Here is a 23,558-nt window from a genome sequence, read left to right on the forward strand (position 1 = left end):
GAGGGGGCGGTGGCGGGGGGGAGGCTGCCTGGTCCCAGGCACTCATGGAGTCCCGGCTCCTTCAGGCCACTTGGTTGGTTGGTCAGTTTGGTGGGAGGGGTGGGGGGGTGGCATGGCCCCTTCTACTTCTCTTTTGAACGCTGAGCCTCACAGAGTCAGGTCACTTGCCAGAGTCTCACAACTTGTTGGCATTGAAACTTCTACTTGAATCCAGTTCTGTAACCCTCAAGCTCCGTTTTCTTGCCTGCTGACCCTCCTTGATTGACTGACGTGAGGGATTCATCTGGCCGTTTCTGGTGCTGCCTGTCTATCCACTGGGTCAGCATTTTTCTGTTTCTCCCAGAGCTCTGTTGACTCCATCCCTCAATCACTGTATCCAGTTTGCCTCCTCGTATGGGGCTCTGTGCTCCTTTCCTTCTCATCATTTCCGAGTTCCTATGTTCTGCCAGCTCTGTCCGCCTTTGGCAAAGCCCACAGTAGATTGGCATCCTTATAAAGAGGAAAGTGGTCGTAGGGCAGATGGCAACAAGGGGACACGTGAGCCTCGCCTGCCCATGTTAACCCACAAGCCGGAGGAGTGGGGCTTGAGGGCTAAGATATTGGCCAGAGCTCTCTCTGTGTCCTCTGGCCCCTCCTGGGGAGCTCTGTAGGTCCCCGCTCCTGAGGAGGAATGCCCAGGAATCAACCCCCTGATACCCTAAGGGAGGTTTGGCTTGTTTTAGCATTGCCCAGCTCTGAGCAGACGAAAGGGTATTTGATGTTCTGCATTCAGTGGACTTTTCTGTTCAGTCTGTAAATAGCATCCAAGCGTTACTTCTCCAGTAATAAGAGCCGTGGTTACATCTCATCCCTTCCAGAATTTGGAGCTTATAAGTCAGTTTGAGGTTTGAGGAAGATGCTTACTCCAGGATTTTCTGTCTGGGCCACTCCAGGTCCATTTTCTTTGTCACTTGCCTCTTGGTTAACCATGCCCAATACAGGCATGATCTAGGCTTGACCAAAAAGCTCTTCTGACCCCAGGAGCCCTGAGAAGTCTAGCCCTGTGTCTGCTGTTGAGATTCTCTCGGGGACACTGGGGTTAAGAGTGGCCTGAGTATTTGATGAGTTCGGGAGGGACCTTAGCAGTTTGCCCTGTGGCTCAGGTGGCCTCAGGAGACCTCTGTTTTGGAGCGTTCCTTGTCCAAAGCTAAACCCAAACTGATTAGTTCTGGCCTTTAATCTGTTGTGTTACCCAGCCATCATCTAATCTCTGAGGTCTCTGTGCTCAGCCCAAGCAGGAGAGGTAGGTGAACTACCTCTGGTGGCTACCAGGTGAACTGTGTGTCCCTTAGAAAGGGATTGGCCATCCAGAAACACATCCTCTCTACCTTAGTGTTTCATGTAGTAGCACACCAAGATAGATGTGGTTCACTCTGGGCTCTGGTGCCATGAGCAGCAGCTAGAAAGATGCAGAAGGGAGCAGAGTACGGTCACCCTAGAGGAGAGGGAATCAGCAATATAAAGAGAAGGGGCCAGGCGGAGCCAGTGCGGTGTCTGGGCAGCCCAGTGTGCTGTCCCTCAGGAAACACCTTCCAGGGATGAAGACCAAGAATTTCAAATTCTCTTGAGTTCAGCTTACAGGGTTCCAGGCCTCAGTGATCCTTCCATCACTTTCCTAGAAAAGGAGACTGCCCAGCGGACACTGTGTGCACCACGCAAGCCACTTGTCCCAAGCACTAACCGTCTTGCTGTTTGCTCACACCAGCCAAAACCCGGGCGGCCGACTTGTTGGTGAACCCCCTGGATCCGCGGAACGCAGATAAAATTAGAGTTAAAATTGCCGACCTGGGAAATGCTTGTTGGGTGGTAAGTAAAGTTTTCTTTCTAGAACGTTTTGGTCATGATCATGTATTAGAAGACACTTTTATTTTCTTTTTTAATGTCTGTTTTCCTCCAAAGTAACACCGTCTGTTCCCTTCCAGCATAAACACTTCACAGAAGACATCCAGACGCGCCAGTACAGATCCATAGAGGTTTTAATAGGAGCAGGTTACAGTACACCTGCTGACATCTGGAGTACGGCGTGTATGGTAAGAATGGCCTTTGCCACTTCCTTCCGTGTCAGGGCTTATCCCTTAATGCTCATCGTGGGCCAGTGTCACCAGTGCATGTGGTCTGAGCTTTCCCGACCGTGGAGTTGGTCTGCCGTGCGGTGAGCCAGGGCAAGCTCGCTGTCTCAAGTGCCTTGAGAATTGGAAGAATGCTTCTCAGACGTGTTCTGGGGTTTGGCCTGCTTTGGTCTTGTGATAGACGATCTCTACTCAAGGTCCTCTTCCGCCCACCACCCCCAGGAATCACAGCCTCCGCTGAGGTGACAAAATGACTTCGAGTAATTCTGTCTGGTTTCTGAAAGATTGCGGGTTGCATGCAGCTTTACCCATGCCTCAGGCCGCGGAGGAGGAGACAGCGGTGTCTTCGGGAAAGATTGTCTGAGGTTGAAAGGCGAGAGCCCTTCTCGGTGACCTCTGACAGATCTTCCTTCCTTCCTGACGAGGAAAGGATTTCCCCACACACCAGTGTTTAATCTCTCCTCCTTTATATATAAGGCAAATCTAGAGAATATTCTGGCTTGTTTCTGTAGGCTGTCCACTGATTTCTGAGACTCCAGCAGCTGCACATAGTCCCTCTGGCTGAGTCTGTTCCCATAGAGAACATGGAGATATTATTTCTTGGGGTCTCAGGCTGCATCGTGGGTGTAATTGGGTCTAGACCCTCCCCCGGGCCCTCACCAGTGCCTCATTTTCTCACTTGCTGCTGACCTGTGACCTGCTGAGCCCAGTGGACCCTTGTCCATATGCCAAATTCAGTTTCTTTCTTGGCCCTGTTTTCTAGCCAGTTCAGTTACTTCCTCTAAATAAGCTGTGCTTTGTGGTCCCGTGCTGGAAAAGGGGGTGCTATTTCATGTTTTTCTTATTCAATATTTTCCCCCACATTCTCTGATACCTTTAAAATGAAACACTTTGTGTGTAAAGCTTGGCACTTGTCTTCTCACTAAAAAAAGCAACAGGTAATTAACACATGTAATTTTCTCTTATTCAAAGATTAACAATTCTTTTGAGATTGCTGTATTTTATGCCCCCTGATGCTGCAGTGAGAAGTATGGTGCTGGATGATATGAAAGAAAGTAGTTGTTTGTGTAAAATTGTCCAGATCTGAGGCAACAGATGTGGCCAAACAGATCTGAAGCACTGTGCCTTTCTATTCCCATGTTGTACTGACAAATAATACCAGATAATTTTTAAAAGTAAGTTTTTCAATGAGTATCAAAAACCTAAGTCTTTGCTGTGCTTGGTATGGAAAAGAACAGTTAAAAGAATTGGTGGGACGCTATGGCTGCTTTGAATTCGGAGGCAGCTGTGCGGAGAGGACTCGAGGGCAGGAGGGGGCGGGGCGCCCGCTCGAAGTGGGAGGCAGAGGTTAGGTCAGGAGGAAGGGAGCACTTTCAAAAATTGGAGCTTCAGGGGAGAAATGTTCCGTTCCAGGATGTGGTGAGGTCAGGCCTTACTTGTCCCCAGCAACACAGGGGGGCCATACCGGGCTGCCCGGAATTAGACTCCAAGAGCTCTTTCAACTCTGAAATCCTGTACTTCTAATTTGGGGTGTTAAATTTTGGTGATATAACCGGAAAAATAGGACAAGATCACAGAGACAGGAGAATAATGGGGGAGCTCAGGGTGATGTTCTACTCGGCTGTCTTCCTTTCCATTAGATTAGGACTCGGCCCCTCCCCGCAGTCCCCAGTGGCTGCTCCTGCTGCCGCCAGCAGTGCTATAGACCATCTCCTTCCTCCTGCGTCCCGCTCCCCTCAGACTAAGCGTAAGCTCCCTCAGTGCCTCACAGGCTACTCACAGGTGGTTGTTGTTTTAATGAGTCAGATGTTGGAAGCATGATTTTTCTGGATGGGGGGCAAGCCTTCGTTCACAACACCTACCTCCCATCCCTGAAGGCCAAGGCCGAGAGGTCCCTTCTGTTCTTCCCAGAGAACCTGGTAAGCATGAGGTGGTGTTTCTCCACGCCTGTCCTTTTGTAGAAGTTTAGAAACATAATACATTGAATTCATGATACCAGGCTCTGCTCAAGCTCCAGATTGTTCTTGGTGGTGAGGCCTGGAGTCCTTTGATGACACAAATGGCATAAAGACTTGCAGAGGCCCTACTGGGGTTGTGAGCCCCTTCGTGGTGGCCAGTGCCTTTGCTCTCGTCAGGGAGGAGAGCAGCAGAACGAGGCAGAGACACTGAGACGTGTCCTGTTGAACCTCCTTTCCTTTTCTTGAGTCTTGGGGCCCCTCCCAGTGTAAGTGGATGTGATCTAAAAATTCTGCGTGGGCCGATGCATCAACCATTGTGCACTGTGTGTCAGCCGCAGAGCAGGGAATGTCTGCAGGCCCCCCGGTGAGCCACATTCAGTGACCTAGAAATAAGAAAAGCCAGGCTGGCACAGGTCACTTGTTTAGCACTGGTCACATCACAGAAAGAATAGGTGACCTTATTTATTCAGAGTGGGGTACTTGGTGTGGAGGAGGGCAATTTAAGAAAGAGGTGTCTGGTCTCCCCAGGACTTGAGAACAGAATTTGCTCCAGGTGAACACCTCCCGAGGGGGTCTGGTCAAGTACAGAGGAAGGAATCCAAGGTTCCCAAGTATGAAAAATCCCGAGAATTAAAATAGTCACAAGGGAGGTTCTATCAGGAGTAACCTATGGAGTTGAAGGCAGTAATCTTTCACCTGCGTGAAGGCAGGTCATAAAGCACCAGGGCCCACATTTCCATTGGAATGTCTGCATCTGCTCTTCACGTGTGTCCTTGTTAAGGAAATCTTGTCACTTTCCAGAGAACCAGAACCAGATGACACACAGGAGAGCCCTCGTCCTACCTCGCATCTTCCTTTTCTCTTTTAAACCATTTCTTTGTAGGCTTCTTTGCCTTGAGTGTTGCATTGGAAACAGGCGGGAGCTAATGGAAACGGTCGTCTTTCGAAGAACACTTAGTTGACCCACCTTAGTGTCAGGCTGTAAGAAATAAATTCAACTTGATTGAATGTCTTTGGAAAATGAGTGAGGAGAGAGAGAGTTCTCAGCCGTGGCCCCCTCCATGGAACGCCCACAGTGGCGGCTTCACCATTAGGGTCTCACGTTTTCCTCATGGCTTGTAGGCTCTTCTGTTGTGTCCTGGGTGGGGAACACTCTTCTGGCCATTCAGTATTCCCCTTGGATTTGCAGCCAGAGGTGAGGTTGGGTGGAGAGGAGAGGCCCCGGGTGAGGACTTTCCCTGGCTCTGCAGCCCCCACATGACCAGCTCACTCAGTGCTGGGACGGGCATGTCCAGGTCCCGCGGGATCCTGACTTCATGCACTGGTGGTCTCACGGGAAAGATGACAACCATCTTGTCACCCCATTGCTCTCCTTTCTTTAAAAAAAAAAATTATGAGGCGATGTGGTCCCGGCCTGAGTGCGCCCACCTTGATTTGTTAAAGACAGCGCTAGGAGATGGGTCCCTACTGACCCCCTCTGGCCGTGGACAGAAGGAGGAAATGGGTGGGTGCCGTGACGGTTCATCAGTGGCGGGAGTGAGGAGGGCCCTGACCCGCAAGCATCGGTGACAGGGGCCCGGGCCCCTGAGCACCTTTCAGAACAGCAAGATCCAATACAAAATAGATATAAGTATAGAAAAGCAGAAATAGGATTTAGCCTTTTCCTTTAAAAAACAAAATGTTAAACATGGTATTCGATCATCAGAGCCATGGCTGTTGCCATCTTTATGTAACATTAGCTAATTAAAGTCCTAGTCCTGAAGTTATTTCTTTCTTCTTTTTTCTGTTTTTGAGAACAAGGGGAGAAGAGTGTGTGGCAGAAATGGAAACAAAGGGCAACGCCCCCATGCTGGCNCCTCCTGGCCCAGGGTTCAGAGCCTTCTGTTTGGCTCAGGGTTTTCCTTTGCTTGAGTCAGAAGTGGGAGAAATGCGGAGATGCTGAGAAGAGGTCCTGGTCACTAAGGCACAAGGGTCTTTGCTTCAAGAGAGCAGCGGTGCCCACTTTCCAGGGGCTACATGAGCCTGCAGTAGAGGGCCCACCGTTCAGAGCTGGGGCTTGTACTGCCCCCACACCCCCCCGGCCTGCACACAGCTGCTCATCGAGAACACACAGACTTCACATCCTCCCGTGGAGGAGATGGGAGAAAATTTCTGAAGCTTCTTTGAACTTTTTGGGAGGAAGGAAAAAGTTGGTGTGGAGCTCTTTTAGAAGGCTCTTGGGTTTGATCAGATCCTGCTAAGACATAGGTCTCTTGTCTAAGGAGGGAAAGCTGCTGCCTCGGGGCCAGTGTCTGTGAGGTGCTTAGTGTGCCATCTGTTGTGTCCTAGGCATTTGAGCTGGCAACGGGAGATTATTTGTTTGAACCGCACTCTGGAGAAGACTATTCCAGGGATGAAGGTGAGTATCGCTGCCTGCCAGATACCTCAGGCTGGGCCTCCTCAGAGGCCTGAGCTTCTGGAGGGTATTGTGTTTCTATACCAAATTCGAGCTGTGTTTTGGTTTTCAAACGCCCAATTGAGACGCTTTCTCCTGAGCTTGAAGCCCCATCGGGCACAGTGGACGGGCAGCTCAGCCATCGGCCCGGGGCTGCCTCTCCTTCCTGCTTGCCTCGGCCAGGCACCCAGAGGCCAGGGAAGGACAGGCTGTGCTCCCCTGAGGCCTCTCTGTAGTCCTTTTGTCCACTGATCCGCTGCCTGTTTCACTGTCCTGTCGGGGAGTGGAGTTGAAAACCTGGGAATTCTGGCCTGAATTCCATCTGTAAAGCTGACCATCTCCATGCTTATTTGCTTACAGTGCTGGGGTGGTCTGGGGTGAGCTGGCATCAGTCACCGTCCATGCTCCAGATGGTGCCTGAGGCCTCCCAGCCCCAGAAGCCTCTGCATGGATGTGCTGCAGACATTGTTAATTTGAATCTATTTCTGATTTTTTACTAATTTCAATTTTTTTCCCCTCTTCTTTTATCCCATCCTTCCCTGTGCCCTTCCCATTCCCGTGTCCTGTTTTTCTCTCCTCCATAGACCACATAGCCCACATCATAGAGCTGCTAGGCAGTATCCCAAGGCACTTTGCTCTATCTGGAAAATATTCTCGGGAATTCTTCAATCGCAGAGGTAGTACCTCTTCTTTTTGAAAAGCGCCACGATGCAGACAGAAACGGGATAGCAGCTGCTAATTGTAGCATTAACGATGACAGATGTTTCTCTTAAATTCAGAATGCAAATTCCTGTGCCGATTTAAAAGTTGACAGGGAAGACCGCACTCGACCTTGCCGAGGTCACCCTGTGTGTCCGGCCGCACCGGCGGAGCCTGTGCTTGGATTCCCCAGGTGGCGCTCCGTTTCTGTCTGCGCGGGCGGTAGCGGTGTCTGCATGCAGTGTACTGATTAAACTGTCGTGTGTTTCTGTTTTGCTGGCAATGTTTCCCAATGCAGATCACATAGCATTGATCATTGAACTGCTGGGGAAAGTCCCTCGAAAATACGCTATGTTGGGAAAATATTCCAAGGAGTTTTTCACCAGAAAAGGTAACGGTATTTATGCAACACTAATTTTCAGCATAATCCTCTCCGAAAAGGAGAAATTGTGCATTCACGTTTGGGCAGTGGAGAAAGACCTGGACCTTTCCAGCTGGGGAATTCTGCTGAAGAAGGCACCCAAGAAATAAGCTTGATGCATCTCCTGTCTGTGGAGTACGGATTTTGTAAGAGTACCACTGCCTGGAACCCTCCGTCTCCTCCTCACCCTCTCCTCTCCTAATCTAAGCCCGGTCTGTGTGTTCATGGATTTATGAAAAGGAGTTTAAGTGATTTTTAGAAACCAGCTAGATTTTTCTTTTCCACTTCCCATGTTGTTCGTGGAGCCCGAGTGTGTTTGCCATGGAGTAGAGGCAGCCCAGAGATGGGACTTGGCCAGTGTCCCTCCGTGTCCTGCTGGGTGTGTCTGAGCTCCTTAGGGGGGGGGGCCACTGAGACCCTTTGCCCCCCCGCTGTGAGAAATGTGAGTTCTCCCCGGCACTACTCACATCATGTTACAGCTGATTTACTTCAGCAAAAAGGCACCAGGAGTTTTTTGTTAGAGAACCCCTCACCGGCGCCATATTCTTTTGTGCAAGCACGTTGGGCCTCTTAATTATGGTTTTCCCACTTGGATTTTTTTGGCAGGGAGAGGGAACAGTTGCATCCCCCTTTAATAAAGAACTTTTAAGTTGGTGTGAGCAGGACATGGAGTTTCTAGAAATTTTTGAAAGTCCGACGTGCCCTATCCCTTCCTGCTTCAGCCAGATTCGGAGAATTGACTTTGACTTTTTATTTTTCTCTGAGATGAGGTATACCCCTAGAGTCCTAATCCCTCACTATACTCTTTGGTGACGTCTGGCCACCCAGTCCTTGTTCCATCCTTTAAATTGCACTTCCCTGTTACATGCACAAGACTTGAGAACGCGCTGTGCCAAAGCCGGCAATTTCCTGTTCCACTTACTTTGAGCACAGCGACCGCCACTCCCAGCTTTCCTGGGGCCACCCAGTCGGCGACCTCTGAAATGTGTAACTAGCCACAGTTACTATCTTACTACCTTTTAGAGGTTTATCACAGGGAAGAAAGATTGTCAGGAAAAACAGCTCTTCAGACAACCTATGTTGATTTTGGTTCTGAGAACCTGCCTCGGCTTTGAGTCTGGGTCACATGAGCAAGGTACATGGTTCCCCTCACGTGTGGGCCCAAGTAGGCCTGAGGCTGGTAAAACTGCTTTGCCCCTTAACTTTGTTCTTTGACAGCATGGTGTGAGGCTGGGCATGCCATGTCTTCATGTCATCTCTGGACCTCCCATTTCCTGTGCAGCAGAGGCACCATAGCAGCTCGTGTCATGTTTGCTGAGGCAAAGTTCTAAACAGGAAAGAAAACACTCTAAACATGGTGGACTTCCAGACAGCAGTATTACTGAGAGAGCGGGCTAAGTGTCCGTAGGAAACTTCTTGAAAATGGTTAAAGGGCTGAAGCAGGGGAAAGCTCTGGATTATTGTGGCTTGGGATTTGGTGTGACTTGAGGAACTCTGTTTTGATCAAGGCAGACCCCTCTTCCACATTTCAGAGCCTGTGAGAGACGGCCTGGCCCCTGGGAGGACTTGGCCGGCAAATGTCTTGTAGGGAACCCGCAGCCACAGCCGTCACCACTGTCAGATGGGGGCTCGGAGGGGAGGGTGACCCAGAGCTACCAGCTCAATGTGTCGTGAAATAGGGGACATTGACCTGTTGATGCTCTAGGGAAGGGGACAGGCACTGGAGGGCAGTGGACCTTAGCACCTGCTCCCTTAGCCAAGCAGAGAATCCGCCACAGGCCGACGAGCAGGGTTTGGCACTGGGTTGTGGGGAGTCCTCATTTCCACACGGGCATCAGCCACGGAGGACCATTAGCCAGTAAAGGCAAATGGGATTTTTCCTTTAGCTGTGCTGCTGCTGCCTTTCCTCTGCAGCAAGGAGCTGCTCAGAATGCCTGGTCTCCGTGCTTTTCCCGGCACAGCGTCTGTGGCTTGGGAACCACTTACTAGGCACAATGGGGAGGAAACAGGACAGGCAGGACAGGAGACAACCCGAATGCCTAGGAGGTGGAGTCTTGTTTGTCTAGCAGCTTATGGTCAGGTTCATTCCTGGAGGCAGCTGCTCTGAGGCTCTCGGGCCTCTTGGCCACTGCCCCCAGGGACGGCACCTGCTGGGTACCAGCCCGGAAGCCCCTTCTCACCCCACTCCACAGGTGCTGTCCTTGGGGGCCAGGCTGATGAGTGATGCATGGTGAACTGACGCCGGGTAGTGGGTGGCTCTGCTCACAGCTGCCTGACTTGTAGCCCTTCGGGCCTTCCCATCAGCAGCCCTGCTACTGGGGCCGCACGTGGCCTGCGTGTGACTGCTGCCTGCTCCCCGCGGGGGGTATGGAGTGCTTACCTGGACCGTTGTCACTGCACGTGCGCTTAAAGGCCTGCATGCACGGACTCTGCGGGGTCACTTGTTGGAAGGTGACCTGCAGGGTCGAAATCCATTTGGCCTCCTCAGTAATGGTAGACCAGACACATTGTAACTCAGTGTTACTGTGGTCACTAGTCCTTTTTCCCTTCATTAGATGTGAGGGAGTATCTCTGGACGAGGCAAGTGATTGGCGATTGGGACCCGAGTCCTTTCCTGATCACTATTTATTTATAAGTGGAGATCAGAAGGGATTTAGGGTTTTTGTAGATGTCACAAGAATAATATTTTGATGAACGAGGGCCTGTCGTGAAAATAGATTTCACCATGTCCCCCAGGATGAGAGGAATGATTCGTGATATAAAAGCCAGGTTTTGGCATGTTTCCCCTAAGGAATGTGTGTGGATATACACTTTGGAAGTAATGAGATCGTAAATGTATCCATTGACATTTTTTTAAGTACCTTTGTGCCAGAACTGACACACAGAAAAGCAAAATCGGAAACTGTTATAAATTTGTTTGCATCCCTTTGGAAAACGGGCAGCAATTGAGAGGGGGGTGAGCAGCACGCTTCCCAGCTCTTTGTCCTCCTGAGGGGACCCAGACCCCATCCTCACCTTGATGCCTCTGAGGAAGAGTGTGGCGTCTGTGTGTGGAAGCTAAAAACCAAGTGCAGCTAAATGGCCTGTTTTTACGTACAGCTCTGGGTAAAATGATTGTTACCAGCCTGAGCAATCATTTCTTAGCCAGGAACTTTTCAGTGAAGCTGGATGTTTTGGCAGAGAAGGTAGTTGCTGTTCTCATCCTGTTAGAGTTTATGAACCAGCAGGTTACTCCTCTGGGTGTGGACATGAGCCACTGAAGATCTTTCATAAAAATCCTCTTGACCAGTCTGTGAAGCTGTGCCCCACTAGACGTAAGCACCTCTGTGCATTCTGTCCTGGTCTGTCCCACTGTGGTCTGAAGGTGAGTGTCCCCGCCAGAAATTCACGTGTGGGAACCCGAATCCCCAGAAGTGGTAGTGTTAGGAGGTGGGGGCCTGTGGAGAGCACGTAAGTTCCTGCAGGCAGAGCCCTCCTGGTTGGGATTAGTGCCCTTGCCTGTGTACCCTGTGCAGAGGGCACAAGAGGGCTGTGACCCAGAAGAGGGCCCTCACTGGAACCCAGCCCTGCTGGCAGCCACTCTCAGGCTGGCAGCCTCCAGAACTGTGGGGAATAAATTTGTTCTTATTTATAAGCCACTCAGTTTGGTCGTCTTTTGTGATAGCAGTCAGGATGGAGTAAGACCTGTCCCCAGAAAGTGTCCCAGCACTCGTCACATGGTGAAGCAGAAACCGTGCAGTCAGGAGGGCACCTTCTTGGGCTGCTGAACAGAGGTTCCGCCGACCCATGAGCGGCCATCATTTTAGTAAAACTTACACTGCGTTGGAAATATCCAGAGTAGTTTACTTTTTTAAAAAACACGTTGATTCTAGGTGAGAGCATCACGTGTCCTGGAGTGTAGGAGAGTGATCTGTTGTGTGTTGGACCAAAGACCTTAAGTGCAATTCAAAGCGTGCAAGAAACATGTGCAGATAGAGCACCAGGGCAGCTCAGTTGGGTAAGCATCTTGCTCCAGGTTTCAGCTCAGGTCATGGTCTCACAGTTCGTGGGATCGAGCCCCACATTGGCTCCGCGCCGACAAGCCTGCTTGGCTTTCTCTTTGTCTCCTCCTCTCTGCCTTTCTCCTGTTCATGCTCTCCCTGCCTCTTCCCTCTCTCTCAAAATAAATAAACTTTATTATTTTTTTTTTAATTTTTTTTAATGTTTTATTTATTTCTAGGAGAGAGAGAGAGAGGCAGCGTGAGCAGGGGAGGGTCAGAGAGAGAGGGAGTCACAGACTCTGAAACAGGCTCCAGGCTCTGACCTGGTAGTCAGCACAGAGCCCGACGCGGGGCTCGAACCCACGAACCGCGAGATCATGACCTAAGCGAAAGTCGGACGCTTAACCGACTAAGCCACCCAGGCGCCCCAAAATAAATAAACTTTAAAAAAAAAAAAGGAAACTTGTGCAGAGGATTTGCGGCATGTTGCCGACATGTCCCCTGTGGTCGGGCCACCGGGACCGGTGACTGCCCTGGAGAGGCCGAGAACTTGAAGGGAACTCCAGAGGAGACGCTGTGTTCCCTGTTCTTCATTTTTAATGTTTGAGATGAAAATTGTTAGAACGATTTCATCTCCTCTCCAGAATCGCCCAGATCAACAGATTCTCTTATTTCTGTGAAGAGCGAGGCCCACTGTGGCCTCTGGGCCCATGTTGGCTGGCGCCATCCCACTCATCTTCATGGCCTCAGGTGGTGAAGCCCGTCAGTGGCCACGGTTTGCCGGCCACACAGGCAGGCGCCAGGCCCGGCACGAGGCCACCTTGGGGATGCCTGGGGCTCACCGCCCCGTGAGCTGGCCTCTCTTCTAATGACTAGAAAAGGCTCCTCGCACTAGTGAGCCTAAACTAGTCACGTTTAAAACATGAACAACTTTAACTACCATTTCACTCTAAACGTCACTTCTGAGTTGTTAGGATCCTCTGTGAGATCAGCCCCTGGTCTGTCCTGTTTGGTGCGGGACCCCCCACAGCCCGGCGCAGTGTAGGCACAGAAAATAATTTAAGCAAATTAGAAATGCGACCCTGTGTTGAATCTTCATCTCTGGTGAGCCAGAAGCAGGTGACACCGTGTCCCTCGTGGCGCCCACATGCCCAGTTTGAAGGCTGCATGGTCAAGGCCCCCCTGCTAGGGTTGGGGTGCAAGACGGGAGGTTTCGGCGGTGATGGTGCCGTGCCCTGGAGGCAGAGAGAGGGACACGGGGCACACCGCCGAGACATTTGGGAAAATCGTAGACCACAGGCTCCCACTGATCATAGGTCTGAACTAGTGTTTTAATCATTTTGTTTTGAATTTGAGCATAAGATGCAGAAAAAGTTATGAAATCCCTGCTCTGACGTATTCAGTTAGGTTCTGGTTAGTTCATCCCATGTATGCATGTCGTCTATCATGAGCTGCAGATTAGTGTTTATTTTTAGTGCATGTACTAACGCAGCATTGGAGTTCTTTTATTTTTTATTTTTACTTTTTAAATTTTTTAAAAATACTTTTTTTGGGGAGACAGAGATTCAGAGTGCAAGCAGAGGAGGGGCAGAGAGAGAGGGAGACACAGAATCTGAAGCAGGCTCTGGGCTCCAAGCTGTCAGCACACAGCCCAATGCGGGGCTTGAAACCACAAAATGCGGGATCATGACCTGGGCCGAATTTGGATGCTCAACTGACTGAGCCACCCAGGTGCCTCATTGGGATTCTTTTAAAGTTATTTTGTTGTGGGGTGCCTGGGTGGCTTAGTCGGTTAAGCGTCCGACNGTCTACATACCATACAATTCACCCTTTAAAAAGTGTACAGTTCAGTTGGTTTTAGAATATTCTAGAGTTAGGCAGCCGTCACCGTCTGATTTCAAAATAGTTTTATTCTCGACAAGAAACCCTTTGCCCATCAACATTCATTCTGCATTTTTCCCACCCTGACCCCCGGCAACCTCTGATCAATCGATCTCTCTCTTTCTCTCTCTGGGTTTCTGTGTAAATGGAATCAGTGTGTGGACTCTGTGATGGTTTCTTCCGTGTACTCCTGTTTCAGGGCTCGTGCATGTGGGTGCATGTGTCAGTACTCTGCTTGTTTTTAATGTTTACTTTTGAGATTGAGAAAGAGTACAGCCTGGGAGGGGCAGAGAGAGGGAGACAGAATCCGAAGCAGGTTTCAGGCTCTGAGCTGTCAGCACAGAGCCCGACACGGGGCTTGAACTCAAGAACCGTGAGATCATGACCTGAGCCGAAGTTGGACACTTAACCGACTGAGCCACCCAGGCGCCCCGATATTCTGCTTTTGATGTATGGAGAGACCTGTTTGGTTTCTTCACTCACCAGTTGATGAATATGTGGGTTTCCATTTTTTGGCTCATATGAATAATGCTGCTGTGAATATTTTACACTTTTGCGTAGACGTGTTTTTACTTCTGGCTCTTTTTTTTTTTTAAGTTGAGAGGAGAAAGAGGGAGGGAGCACGCGTTGGGGTAGGGGCAGAGAGAGAGAGGGAGACAGAGTCCCAGGCAGGCTCCACGCTGTCAGCACAGAGTCAGACTTGCAGCTTGATCCCATGAATGGTGAGATCATGACCTGAGCCAAAAACAAGAGTTGGACGCTTAACTGACTGAGCCACCCAGGCGCCCCTGTTTTAACTTCGTTTAAATGCACATGTGTGATAGTTCAAGTATAAGGCTTTAATTTTGATGAAGCCCAATCTTCTACTTTTTCCTTTGTTACTTGTTTTTGTTACTTGGGCTTCTCATGTCCTATCTGAGAAACCATTGTCTGCTTCCAGGTCACAGAGATTATTCTGTTTTCTACTAAGAATTTATAGTTTTAGTTCTTACGCTTTAGGCTGTGATCCATTTTGAGTTAATTTTTGTATGTTGGCGGTAAGGCTTATACAGATGCTGAACTCAGATATTGACCTACAAATTTGTAGGAATTTCTTTGTTTCTTGTTTTGTGTCTTGCTTGTATGCCAGTATTTGTGGACAGGTTTCCTCTCTATCTACGTGCCCTGAAATTCATCCGAATCTATTTTATATCATGGTTTCTTTTCTAGTTACCAGTGTTCCTCGAAATACAAGGCTTTGCCTCACAGTCCCCTATATGCTTATATGTTTAATTCTGGAATATTATAATTTTAGTGGACAAAATAAAGTACTTTCCTTCTCACAGGTCACTTAAAATGATCTTCAGGAGGAGTCTACTGGAAGTTCTTAACTTTCTTCCTCAAAAAGCACTCTGGTAATCTGGGCCTGGCAAATACAGTAGCAGGTCGCAAAGCCTTGACTTGGTGGGTGGAGGAGCCGTCCTGGGGGCCTGTTCCTGTCTGTTTCCCTCAGCTCCGTCAAGGGGACCCTGCCCTCTGAGCGGATTACGATCACGAGGGGCTGCTGAGGGTAGGGCCGTCCGGCTGGCCTTGCTGGGCTCCCGAGGAAAGACTGAGTGGTACTCGGTGGTCTTTAAGAAGGAAAGGAAGGAGGCGGTTTAAACAATAAAGTCTGTCACTATTAAGTGTCTGGTTCTTTGCAGAATTTGTTTGAGTGAAACATATCTTGGTGTGTTTTCCTAAGGGAGAAAACGTTGTCAGGGTAAAAATTTGTTAACTTGTCCTGCTACTTGTACGGTAGGAACTGAGAGCACAAAGTAGTCTCTCACGCGTTTTCTTCTTCCATTCTGTATCGTCAGTGGTGGTCATGGAGGTGACGGGGTCCCTGCTCGTCCCGCTAGCGGCAGATGTGCACGTTTGGGAGTTGAGGGCTTGTTTTTAAATGGCCTTTATCAACCATTGGTAACACTGTTTCTTACTGAGCGGAACGTAAGAATGTACGCATGTCCTTGTCGGGCCGAGGCCACTTGATTTCCTGCCTTTTCCCCTTGGCATTAGTTCTTCCCCGTGTCCGTGTCTCCGTAATCACGTCCTTGTTCCTCCTGGAGGCGAGGCGGCGGTGTGGCCCCATGCACCCATCGGAGCTGGGGGTTACTGTGCCTGCTGCGTACGTTCCTGTCACAGACGCGTCTCTGCACGTGGCTTTCTGTGTGGGGTTAGCTGGTCAGGGTGCGTTAGGTGTTCCAGTCTGTTCTTGGGAAGTGTTTTTATCCCTTTATAGCTCGTTAGGTCTGAATACATAGATTTTCGTGGCCTTTCAGCTTGTGTTGTTGTCATCACTGTTACGCAGATTTTAAGGCGACTGCTGTGGTAAAGCTTCTCTCTTTCATGGAAGATGGTACTTAATTTGATGCCTGTTGATGGATTTTAGTTTAAAACTGGCCTCCTCGGAGACAGAGCCCTCGCTCTGAGCGGACTGTGCTTCTCCATGGTAACGTTCATTCGCAAACCCGGGGAGTGTTCGTTCCAGGTCAGAATAGATGGAGGTCAGTGAATTTCTGTCCCCTTTCCCGAGGACTCATTGTAGAAGGATCTGTGCGAACTTTCTCCATTTCCTGTAAACCTTGCTCTGGTGAGCTCCAGGGTCTCTGTCAGAGACAGAGCTCCAAGGTGTCTCTGCCTTACGGAGAATGCAGAGACAGAAGCCACCACCTAACAAAGCTGATGTTTGGGGGCACCTGCTTTCCATCTTGAGGGGCACTTTGAAGGCTACTCTTGCGATCATACTCTTCTATTCTTCTTTTAGTACCAGATGCTGGGCCATATAATTTCCCTCCGTTACTAAGTAGCATGAGATGGTGTTCATCACGCTGATGCATCGTGGTTTGTTGTTTCTGTAACCACCGTTCCGTCACTGAGCATCTGTGATTTTGCAAGTACATGTACTTGGGGCGGGTGGGGGGTGGGGTGCTAGGGCTTATTTTCTTAGGCTGGACTCCTAGAGCTGGACTTCCCAGATTAAAGGGGATGAACTTTGAGTGATTGCTCTCATGGTCACAGTCTTCCTCCTACAGGAGGAAACCCTGCCTCCTCTAAATGCCCTCCCTCCACTCCCCTCCCCCACATAGAGCTGACCTGCAGTCTGGAAGCCACGCTGAACTCCGTCCCCCGTTTACTTTGCACGCCATCCTTCCAGCAAGAAACATTCTGTAAAGTTCTGTTTCTTCCAGATCTGGTGCGCGTGACGATGACGGCTCTGTAGACATACAGGTTCATAGGACCATGAGAGGAGAGGCCAAAAGAAAAAAACCCTTGTGGGTGGGGTTACAGGTCATTCCTCCTTCTTGTTTTGTAATTTTCTGTAATGTTCTTTTATTTTCTTTGTGACTAAAGAAAGAGGAGGATGGTCCAAATTGAGACACATAAATGGGTGAAACAGACCAAGCCTCCTGAAAATACCTAGTACATAAGCCCGGTAGTGAGCGTCCCTTAATGCACACCTTGAGACCCCTCCCTTGGCGGGTGGGTTAGTGCAAGTGGAAGAGAAGGGGACAGCTGGCCTTCACGTGGGGGTGCCTGCCTCAGCGGGACTGGCGGGCAGTCTAAGCCCAGAGCTGTGCGGGGGGGGGGGGGGGCAGGAACGGCCACTGGACGGTGTGTCTGTGTGAGCCGCAGGAGAGGAGGGGCATCCTGTGAACATTTCTAAGGGGAAGAGAAAAGGAAGTAATCCTAATGAAAGGTATCCTGACCTTTTGGCAGTTTGAGTTAAATCTGCTTTTTTTACCTATTTTGAAAAAGGCCGTCCTAGTTTTCAGACCCTTTCCTAGATTGTTAGTCGTTCTGTTGTGTGAGTCGGGTGCCTGGTGGCCTACCCCTGGGGTGCTACGGCTAGCATGGCTTCAAGATTGGATGTCTGGGGCTCTTAGATTTTACAGCCAGTGTAGTTGAGTGGTATTTGGTTCAGGTTGGCATCTCGAGCTGCGTTGCCCCGCACGTGAGCCGCTAATTGTGACTGTTTAATCGCACTGGTAACATTTCCAGGGCTCAGCGGTCACATCTGGCTAGCAGCTACCGTGTTGGATTAGTGAGCTCAAGTACACCTGTGCCATCTGAGAAAGTTCTCTTTGCTAGACGCAAAGACTCGCTTTCCTGTGCCCGGTCACACGCGGAAATAATGGTCCAAGGAGCTTACATCATGTGTATCTTAAAGCTGCTTCTAAAGCAAATTTACAAATTGCAGAAGATGCAACATTAGAGAGAGAGTGCCTTTGTCAGTCTTCGCAGATGACAACATTCCAGGTGTGGTGGCCTGCTGGCTTAGCCAGTGGAGCCTGTGATTGTCAATATCGGGTCGTGAGTTCGATCCCCATGCTGGGTTACAGAGATTACTCAATAAGAATAAAGTTAAATAAACTTAAAAAGAAAAAAGCAAACATCCTGGGGGACTGTTCCCTCTTCAGTGAACCCGTTGTTTGCCTTCGCCGGGCTTATGCCAAATAACAATGGCCACTGGACGTTGCCTGGCCGCTGCATGGGGGGAGCAGGCCTCCCGTGTGGCTTAGCGTACGGCAGGTAGGCGTCCGCTTCACCGAACGCCTGGCGGGGCCGCCGGTGGGAAGTGCACACTCGGAGCTTTCCTGACGCTGCCCATTTCTTCCCTGCAGGAGAGCTACGGCATATCACCAAGCTGAAGCCCTGGAGCCTCTTTGATGTCCTTGTGGAAAAGTACGGCTGGCCCCACGAAGATGCCGCACAGTTTACAGATTTCCTGATCCCGATGTTAGAGATGGTTCCAGAGAAACGAGCCTCAGCTGGCGAATGCCTTCGGCATCCTTGGTTGAATTCTTAGCAGATTCTACCGGTAGAGCGTTCTGAGCTAGCACATGTTTTCCAGTACATTGGACCTAAATGGTGACTCTCATTCTCTAACGGGATTACAAGTGAGCTGGCTTCATCCTCAGACCTTTATTTTGCTTCGAGGTACTGTTGTTTGACATTCTGCTCTTTGTGCACTGTGACCCTGGGGAAGGTAGTCTTTGTCGTCAGCTTAGTAGTTTACTGACCCACTCTCTTCTGGAAACAATAACATGTCTCTAAGCATCGTTTCTTGTGTGACATTCAAATGTCAGGTTTTTTTTTTGAACGGAAAATACTTTCCCCCTTGTGTTTTGGCAGGTTTTGTAACTATTTATGAAGAAATATTTTAGCTGAGTACTATATAATTTACAATCTTAAGAAATTATCAAGTGGGAACCAAGAAATAGCAAGGAAATGTACAATTTTATCTTCTGGCAAAGGGACATCATTCCTGTAATATAGTGTATGTAAATGCACCCTGTAAATGTTTATTTCCATTAAATATGGGATGGGGACTCCACTTTCAGAAAAGCTACCAAGTCTTGAGTGCTTTGTAGCCGGAGTTGCATGTAGCGAACTTGAACTGCTCCCAGGAGCTGTGCAGACTTGTCATTCCATAATGGCCCTTTTACATTGGATTTTAAACAAAGTGACTCCGAGTTCTGTCATTCCCTATATGGCACTTTAAAGCAAGAAAAGACATGCTTTCATTCTAAAATACGTATTATAGTTTTAGCACTCCCATTCATATTTTTTGCGTATTTTTAAAAGTACTTTTAAGGTAAAGGAGCAATTTCCCTTTAAAAATGTGATGGCTCGGTACCATGTGGTGTTGCCTCCTCCAAACACTGTAAGTTAAACTCTGCATAGATTAAATCAGACAACGAAAACCATGTGCAGTGTGTGGAATTAGAAAATATATATTTTTTTTTGAAAAGTTTACTTGTGTTTGTCTAAAACCAAGGTGTGGTATGTACAGGTAGGGATGCAGTGGGCATGATCCTAACATCTGAGAGGTAACGGATCACATTCATTCCAGAGGCAGTTATATGCGTGGCTACAGCAATTTTACGAGTTTTTTCATTGTCTTCCCATGCATTGAAGGTGAGAAAATGATTTTCCCTTTGCAGGCTGCACACAATTTTGTTTATGCATTTCCTTAAAGTTGTAGAATCCAGGACACAAACCATTGTAGGCAATACGATTTTAGAATGTAATATACAGAGGTTCATGTAGCCTCTTTTAGAAGTCAGTGGAGTGAATGTCAGGTTTTTTAAAAATTTTACATTCATTAAGGTGCCTCGTTTTTCTTGACTTTGTCCATTAACATTATCCATATGCCTTTGCAATAACTAGATTGTGAAAAGATAACAAGTGTTGTAATAATAATCCATTGTTTGAGGTGCTTGCGGTTGTCTTAAAAATTAAAGTGTTTTGGTTTTTTTTTTTTCCAGACATTGCCTTGGTCATTGGCCTGTATTTGAAGCGATAGAATCAACAAACATTTGCTCTCCTTTTAGCATAGTGTAACCCAAACCAAAGGATGTATCCACATTCCCGTTGCAGGAAACGTAGCCGTAGAACATGCATTAAGGCTTATTCCAAGGAAATCGTTCATTGTGTTGTTGTAAGAGTAGAATATGAATTTAGAAGAGCTTCTGTAGTACAGATTCAGTGCCTAGAACTTCAGTGATTCTTCATTCGTGTTGCATCAAATCCATACTGATGACATTGTGTTTGAGCACTGCAGATTTTCTTCCCTCTTTTTACTAGTTTTCACTGGGAGGGAACAAGACCCAGTCTTTCAGGAGTTAGCATGATAATCACATAGCGCTGTGAGGTGGAACAGAACCCCGTATGAAGCGTGCGTGCTGAGGTTTTCCGCTGAGGGTGTAGGTTACCATATAGGTTCTGCGATGGATGGTGGCTGCCGACACAGTCTTACCAGGATCCGTTCTTACGAGAACCACAAAGTGTATCTATGTCTTCCTCTTCCCCTAACTGAAGAATTTGTATCAGGGTTAATAGCACACTTGAATGAAACATGTCTAATGCAGCTGCGGCTCATTTTAGAAAATAAACTAGATTGTTACGAAGTTTGTAAAGACCTGTCCCTTACAAGAGCCTAACTGGTGTACAATGTAAAAAAAAAAAGTTCTAGAAGGAATATAATATCTATGTTTGTATTAGGTATATAGTATGGGTTTTGGCGGGAACTTGGTGGCTTGATGATAAAGAATCCATTACAAAAAAACCGAGTGAGGAGCGCGGGTTCTACGGAACACTGCAGCCAGCTCGACCTCTCTAGCGAACGTCCTGCTTTGCCTCTCTCCGGTCCGCGCCAGGCCTTCGTGGAGAAGGACAAGCAGTGGACCACATGTGATGATAGCAGGTGAGAGCCTGGCTGGTTGCAAATTAGATAGAGCTGCCCAAAGGCTTTAAAAAAAAAAAAAAGATACAGGGCCTTCAGGAGAGCCGAACTTTTTAGGTGAAAATTGATTTATTGACTTGCTTCTTCCTGTGCCTGGATCCTCCCTAGTTAGCATGACAGACCACTGTTCTTCTTGGCCAGAGAACTTCAGTTTGTATCCCTAGCTGGGTTTATTCCTTAAATTCCGCTTTTAAATCTTCCATGAATTTTTTTTTATAACTTTAATGAAATTTTGGTAGAGGACAGTATTTGAGGGTACGTGTGTCCTTCATTGAGGAGTTGAGGAATTACGTAAGATCCTGCAATTCATAGAAAAGCTTCTCTATAAATTCTGTGTGTCGTGGGCAGATTTATAACAGGAATTCTAAATTCTTAGGACGACAGTCCTTTCAAGAGTTTGAGTAGTGCTGGTCGCTGTGCTAATAGTTAACCTTCGTTCTTCGAAACAACTGGGCCGGGTGACGTAGGGCCATGTTTTTCTTGGACAAGTGTTTCTTCAGTGAATACAGGAAGTAGAAGTTTGTTTGCTAAACTCAAGGAGGGCAGAGTTGACCTAAGTAAGTTCTTTTAAAACTTGAAGCTGATTAGAATTGAGCCCTAAACATGGCTCTCAATGTACCCTCATTAGCTAATTTTCAGAAGGAAATGGGAATTAAAAGTGCACAATGTGACTTTCATTACTGCCAAATATTATCCAGTCATTTTTTAGTCTGTTCACTTTTTTCTCCAGCACACAATTTTTGTGCTGTGCCAAATGACGCCATTAGATAAAAACTGGAAAAATGCGTACATGTCATTACTGTCAGTTGTACTTAACTAATCCTCCTCAAAGAAGACAATTTATTTTTCCGAAACAGTAACTATCATTTCCTATTTCCTAACAGCAAAATGTTCATTAGAAAGAGGCTGTTTTCATTTCACTTGAGAATAATACCTTCTTCCTTTCCTTTTGCACACCCAAAACAAACTTTTAAAATTCCTTTTTCTGAATCTTATAGCTAGACAATAGTAAATGTTAAGGTTTTCAAATAATTTTGAGTAATCGGGACATTGCCGTCACGCATGTCCTAAGGTGTACAAATTAGATATTTGTGTTTTTTGGCCCAATTACTCCATATTTTATAGTCTCTATGTCACGTGTGACACTTTAACGGTACGGGCTCACGTTGTATGAGGTCAGGTAGAAGGACACGTGGGTGGCACCTCCATAGCAGTTTCCTGTGACTTTTGCTCCTACGACAGTGACAAGTAGCAGCATCACAGGAGCAACCCTTTACTGCCTCCTGACGACTGCTGAGGGGTTGTCGCTAAAGAGAAGAGAAGGCTCCTTACAAACTAGATCTGAAAAAAATTGAAACTTTTTTTTAAACAGACTCCAATCTCAAGTTGTACAGGACAATCTGGTAAAACTGACATAATTGTGATTTATTAACATGAATTAAAATGCCCAACCAGTGCTTCAATGTGACAGTATATTTAAAATAAAAAAGAAATTAAAGGCCATATACTGTACTACTCTCACAAAGATCACACAGTTTTGCAAAGACCTGTCATATGTACAATGCTATATATCCAATGAGAAAAGCTGTAAGCAGTTATATACGCAAAAGAAATGCAGTATTTACAGTGTGTCGGGAGACGTTAAAAATCATCTATACATTAAATTACATTTTGCTCGCAAATAACCGGTAAAACAAAATGAGCCATGTCCACACCAAACTATAAAAATTTGTATTGCATTTTTTTTATACCTAAGATGCACTCACAGAACTGCTGACAGGAAGAAAAATGAAATTCCTCATAGTGCCATTACTTAGCTGTGTACTTAAATGCATATGTATAAAATAATATAGAAAACATTCACTAAATGAATTTAACTGCAACAATAAAATTTAAAGATCGTGTAGCATCAAATCTACTGCCAGAAAAACAGCTGGAATGTTCACTTACAAAATAAAGATACCTAATACTGGCTTAACAGCACATCTTTTAAGGAATTTTAAAAAGCAAAAATGGGAAAAATACAATGAAAGAGCACTGGTGTTTTTTTTGTTTTCTTTTTTTTATACAAAGTTTCATGTACAAGCTTTAAAAAGTACCTTAACAGGTACATATGAAATATACAGTTTATCTTACAGAGCATTTTAAAAAATGTTTTTGGAGTCCATTTTAATGCCACCCTGAACCGTGGTAATTGTTCTGAAATGTCGGTGGCACCTGCGCTCTGTGAATTGGGATTTGTCCAGGCACCGGAGATGCCTGCTGGGGTCCTTGAACCCCGTGTGGCAGGGCCACAGAGCCAGGATGAGGACAGAACCCTGAAGCAGTAGGTGTTGGAATACTGTTTGGTCCTTGGGGCTGGAGATGAGGACCTGCGACTGGTAATGGACAATGTGGCCCTGTTCCAGAAGGCTGGTGTTGGGGTCCCGGCCCCAGAGTGGTGTGATGTGTGGCTTGGGAGGGATACGGTGGCACGGCTGGATGAGCACTCGAAGGAAACAGTGGAGGTCCTTGGTGAGGCGGGTGGTGTAAGGCCTGAGCGGACGTGGTGTGGTGCCCAGAAGCCAAAACACTGGAAGGTGGCGGTGGCGGAGGCGGAGGCGGCGCCGAATTTACAACATGCTGGTGTTGTGCTGGCAGACCTTGGAGTCCCGTGGAAGGATGGGGTGGTGGATGGTGATGAGGGGCGGGACCCGGAGGCGGAGGGGGTGGTGGCAAATGGTGGCCCGCGGTTTGCGAATGAATGTGCGACCCAGGGGTGACGGCGTGAACGGGCCCCACCACGTGAGCCACAGAGTGTGGCTGGTGNG

At 47.8% G+C, this 23,558-nt stretch overlaps 2 protein-coding genes across 10 annotated transcripts in view; one reads left to right on the forward strand and one right to left on the reverse strand.

Moving 5' to 3' along the window:
* Nucleotides 1–19,259, forward strand: part of SRPK2 (SRSF protein kinase 2) — a 252,628-nt gene extending 233,369 nt beyond the window's left edge. For 5 of the 9 annotated variants that reach the window (XM_077746915.1, XM_077746916.1, XM_077746919.1 and 2 more), the window contains 6 exons: nucleotides 1,745–1,845; nucleotides 1,962–2,069; nucleotides 6,395–6,464; nucleotides 7,085–7,177; nucleotides 7,498–7,590; nucleotides 18,125–19,259. In XM_077746915.1, the coding sequence (XP_077603041.1) occupies nucleotides 1,745–1,845; nucleotides 1,962–2,069; nucleotides 6,395–6,464; nucleotides 7,085–7,177; nucleotides 7,498–7,590; nucleotides 18,125–18,309 (650 nt within the window). In that variant the 3' untranslated portion in view covers nucleotides 18,310–19,259. Of the gene's footprint in view, nucleotides 1–1,744; nucleotides 1,846–1,961; nucleotides 2,070–6,394; nucleotides 6,465–7,084; nucleotides 7,178–7,279; nucleotides 7,393–7,497; nucleotides 7,591–7,621; nucleotides 7,767–18,124 lie in introns of those variants that run through there. The other 4 variants (XR_013330892.1, XR_013330891.1, XM_077746917.1 and 1 more) reach the window with 4 other exon arrangements.
* Nucleotides 19,260–22,152: 2,893 nt separating this feature from the next.
* The window catches only part of KMT2E (lysine methyltransferase 2E (inactive)), a 99,936-nt gene continuing 98,530 nt past the window's right edge, over nucleotides 22,153–23,558 (reverse strand). The window contains 1 exon segment of the mRNA XM_077746913.1: nucleotides 22,153–23,558. Within this exon segment, the coding sequence (XP_077603039.1) occupies nucleotides 22,918–23,558 (641 nt within the window). The 3' untranslated portion in view covers nucleotides 22,153–22,917.

This window comes from Crocuta crocuta, unplaced genomic scaffold, assembly GCF_008692635.1.
Source record: "Crocuta crocuta isolate KB4526 unplaced genomic scaffold, BGI_CrCroc_1.0 scaffold396, whole genome shotgun sequence".
Lineage (NCBI taxonomy): Eukaryota > Metazoa > Chordata > Mammalia > Carnivora > Hyaenidae > Crocuta > Crocuta crocuta.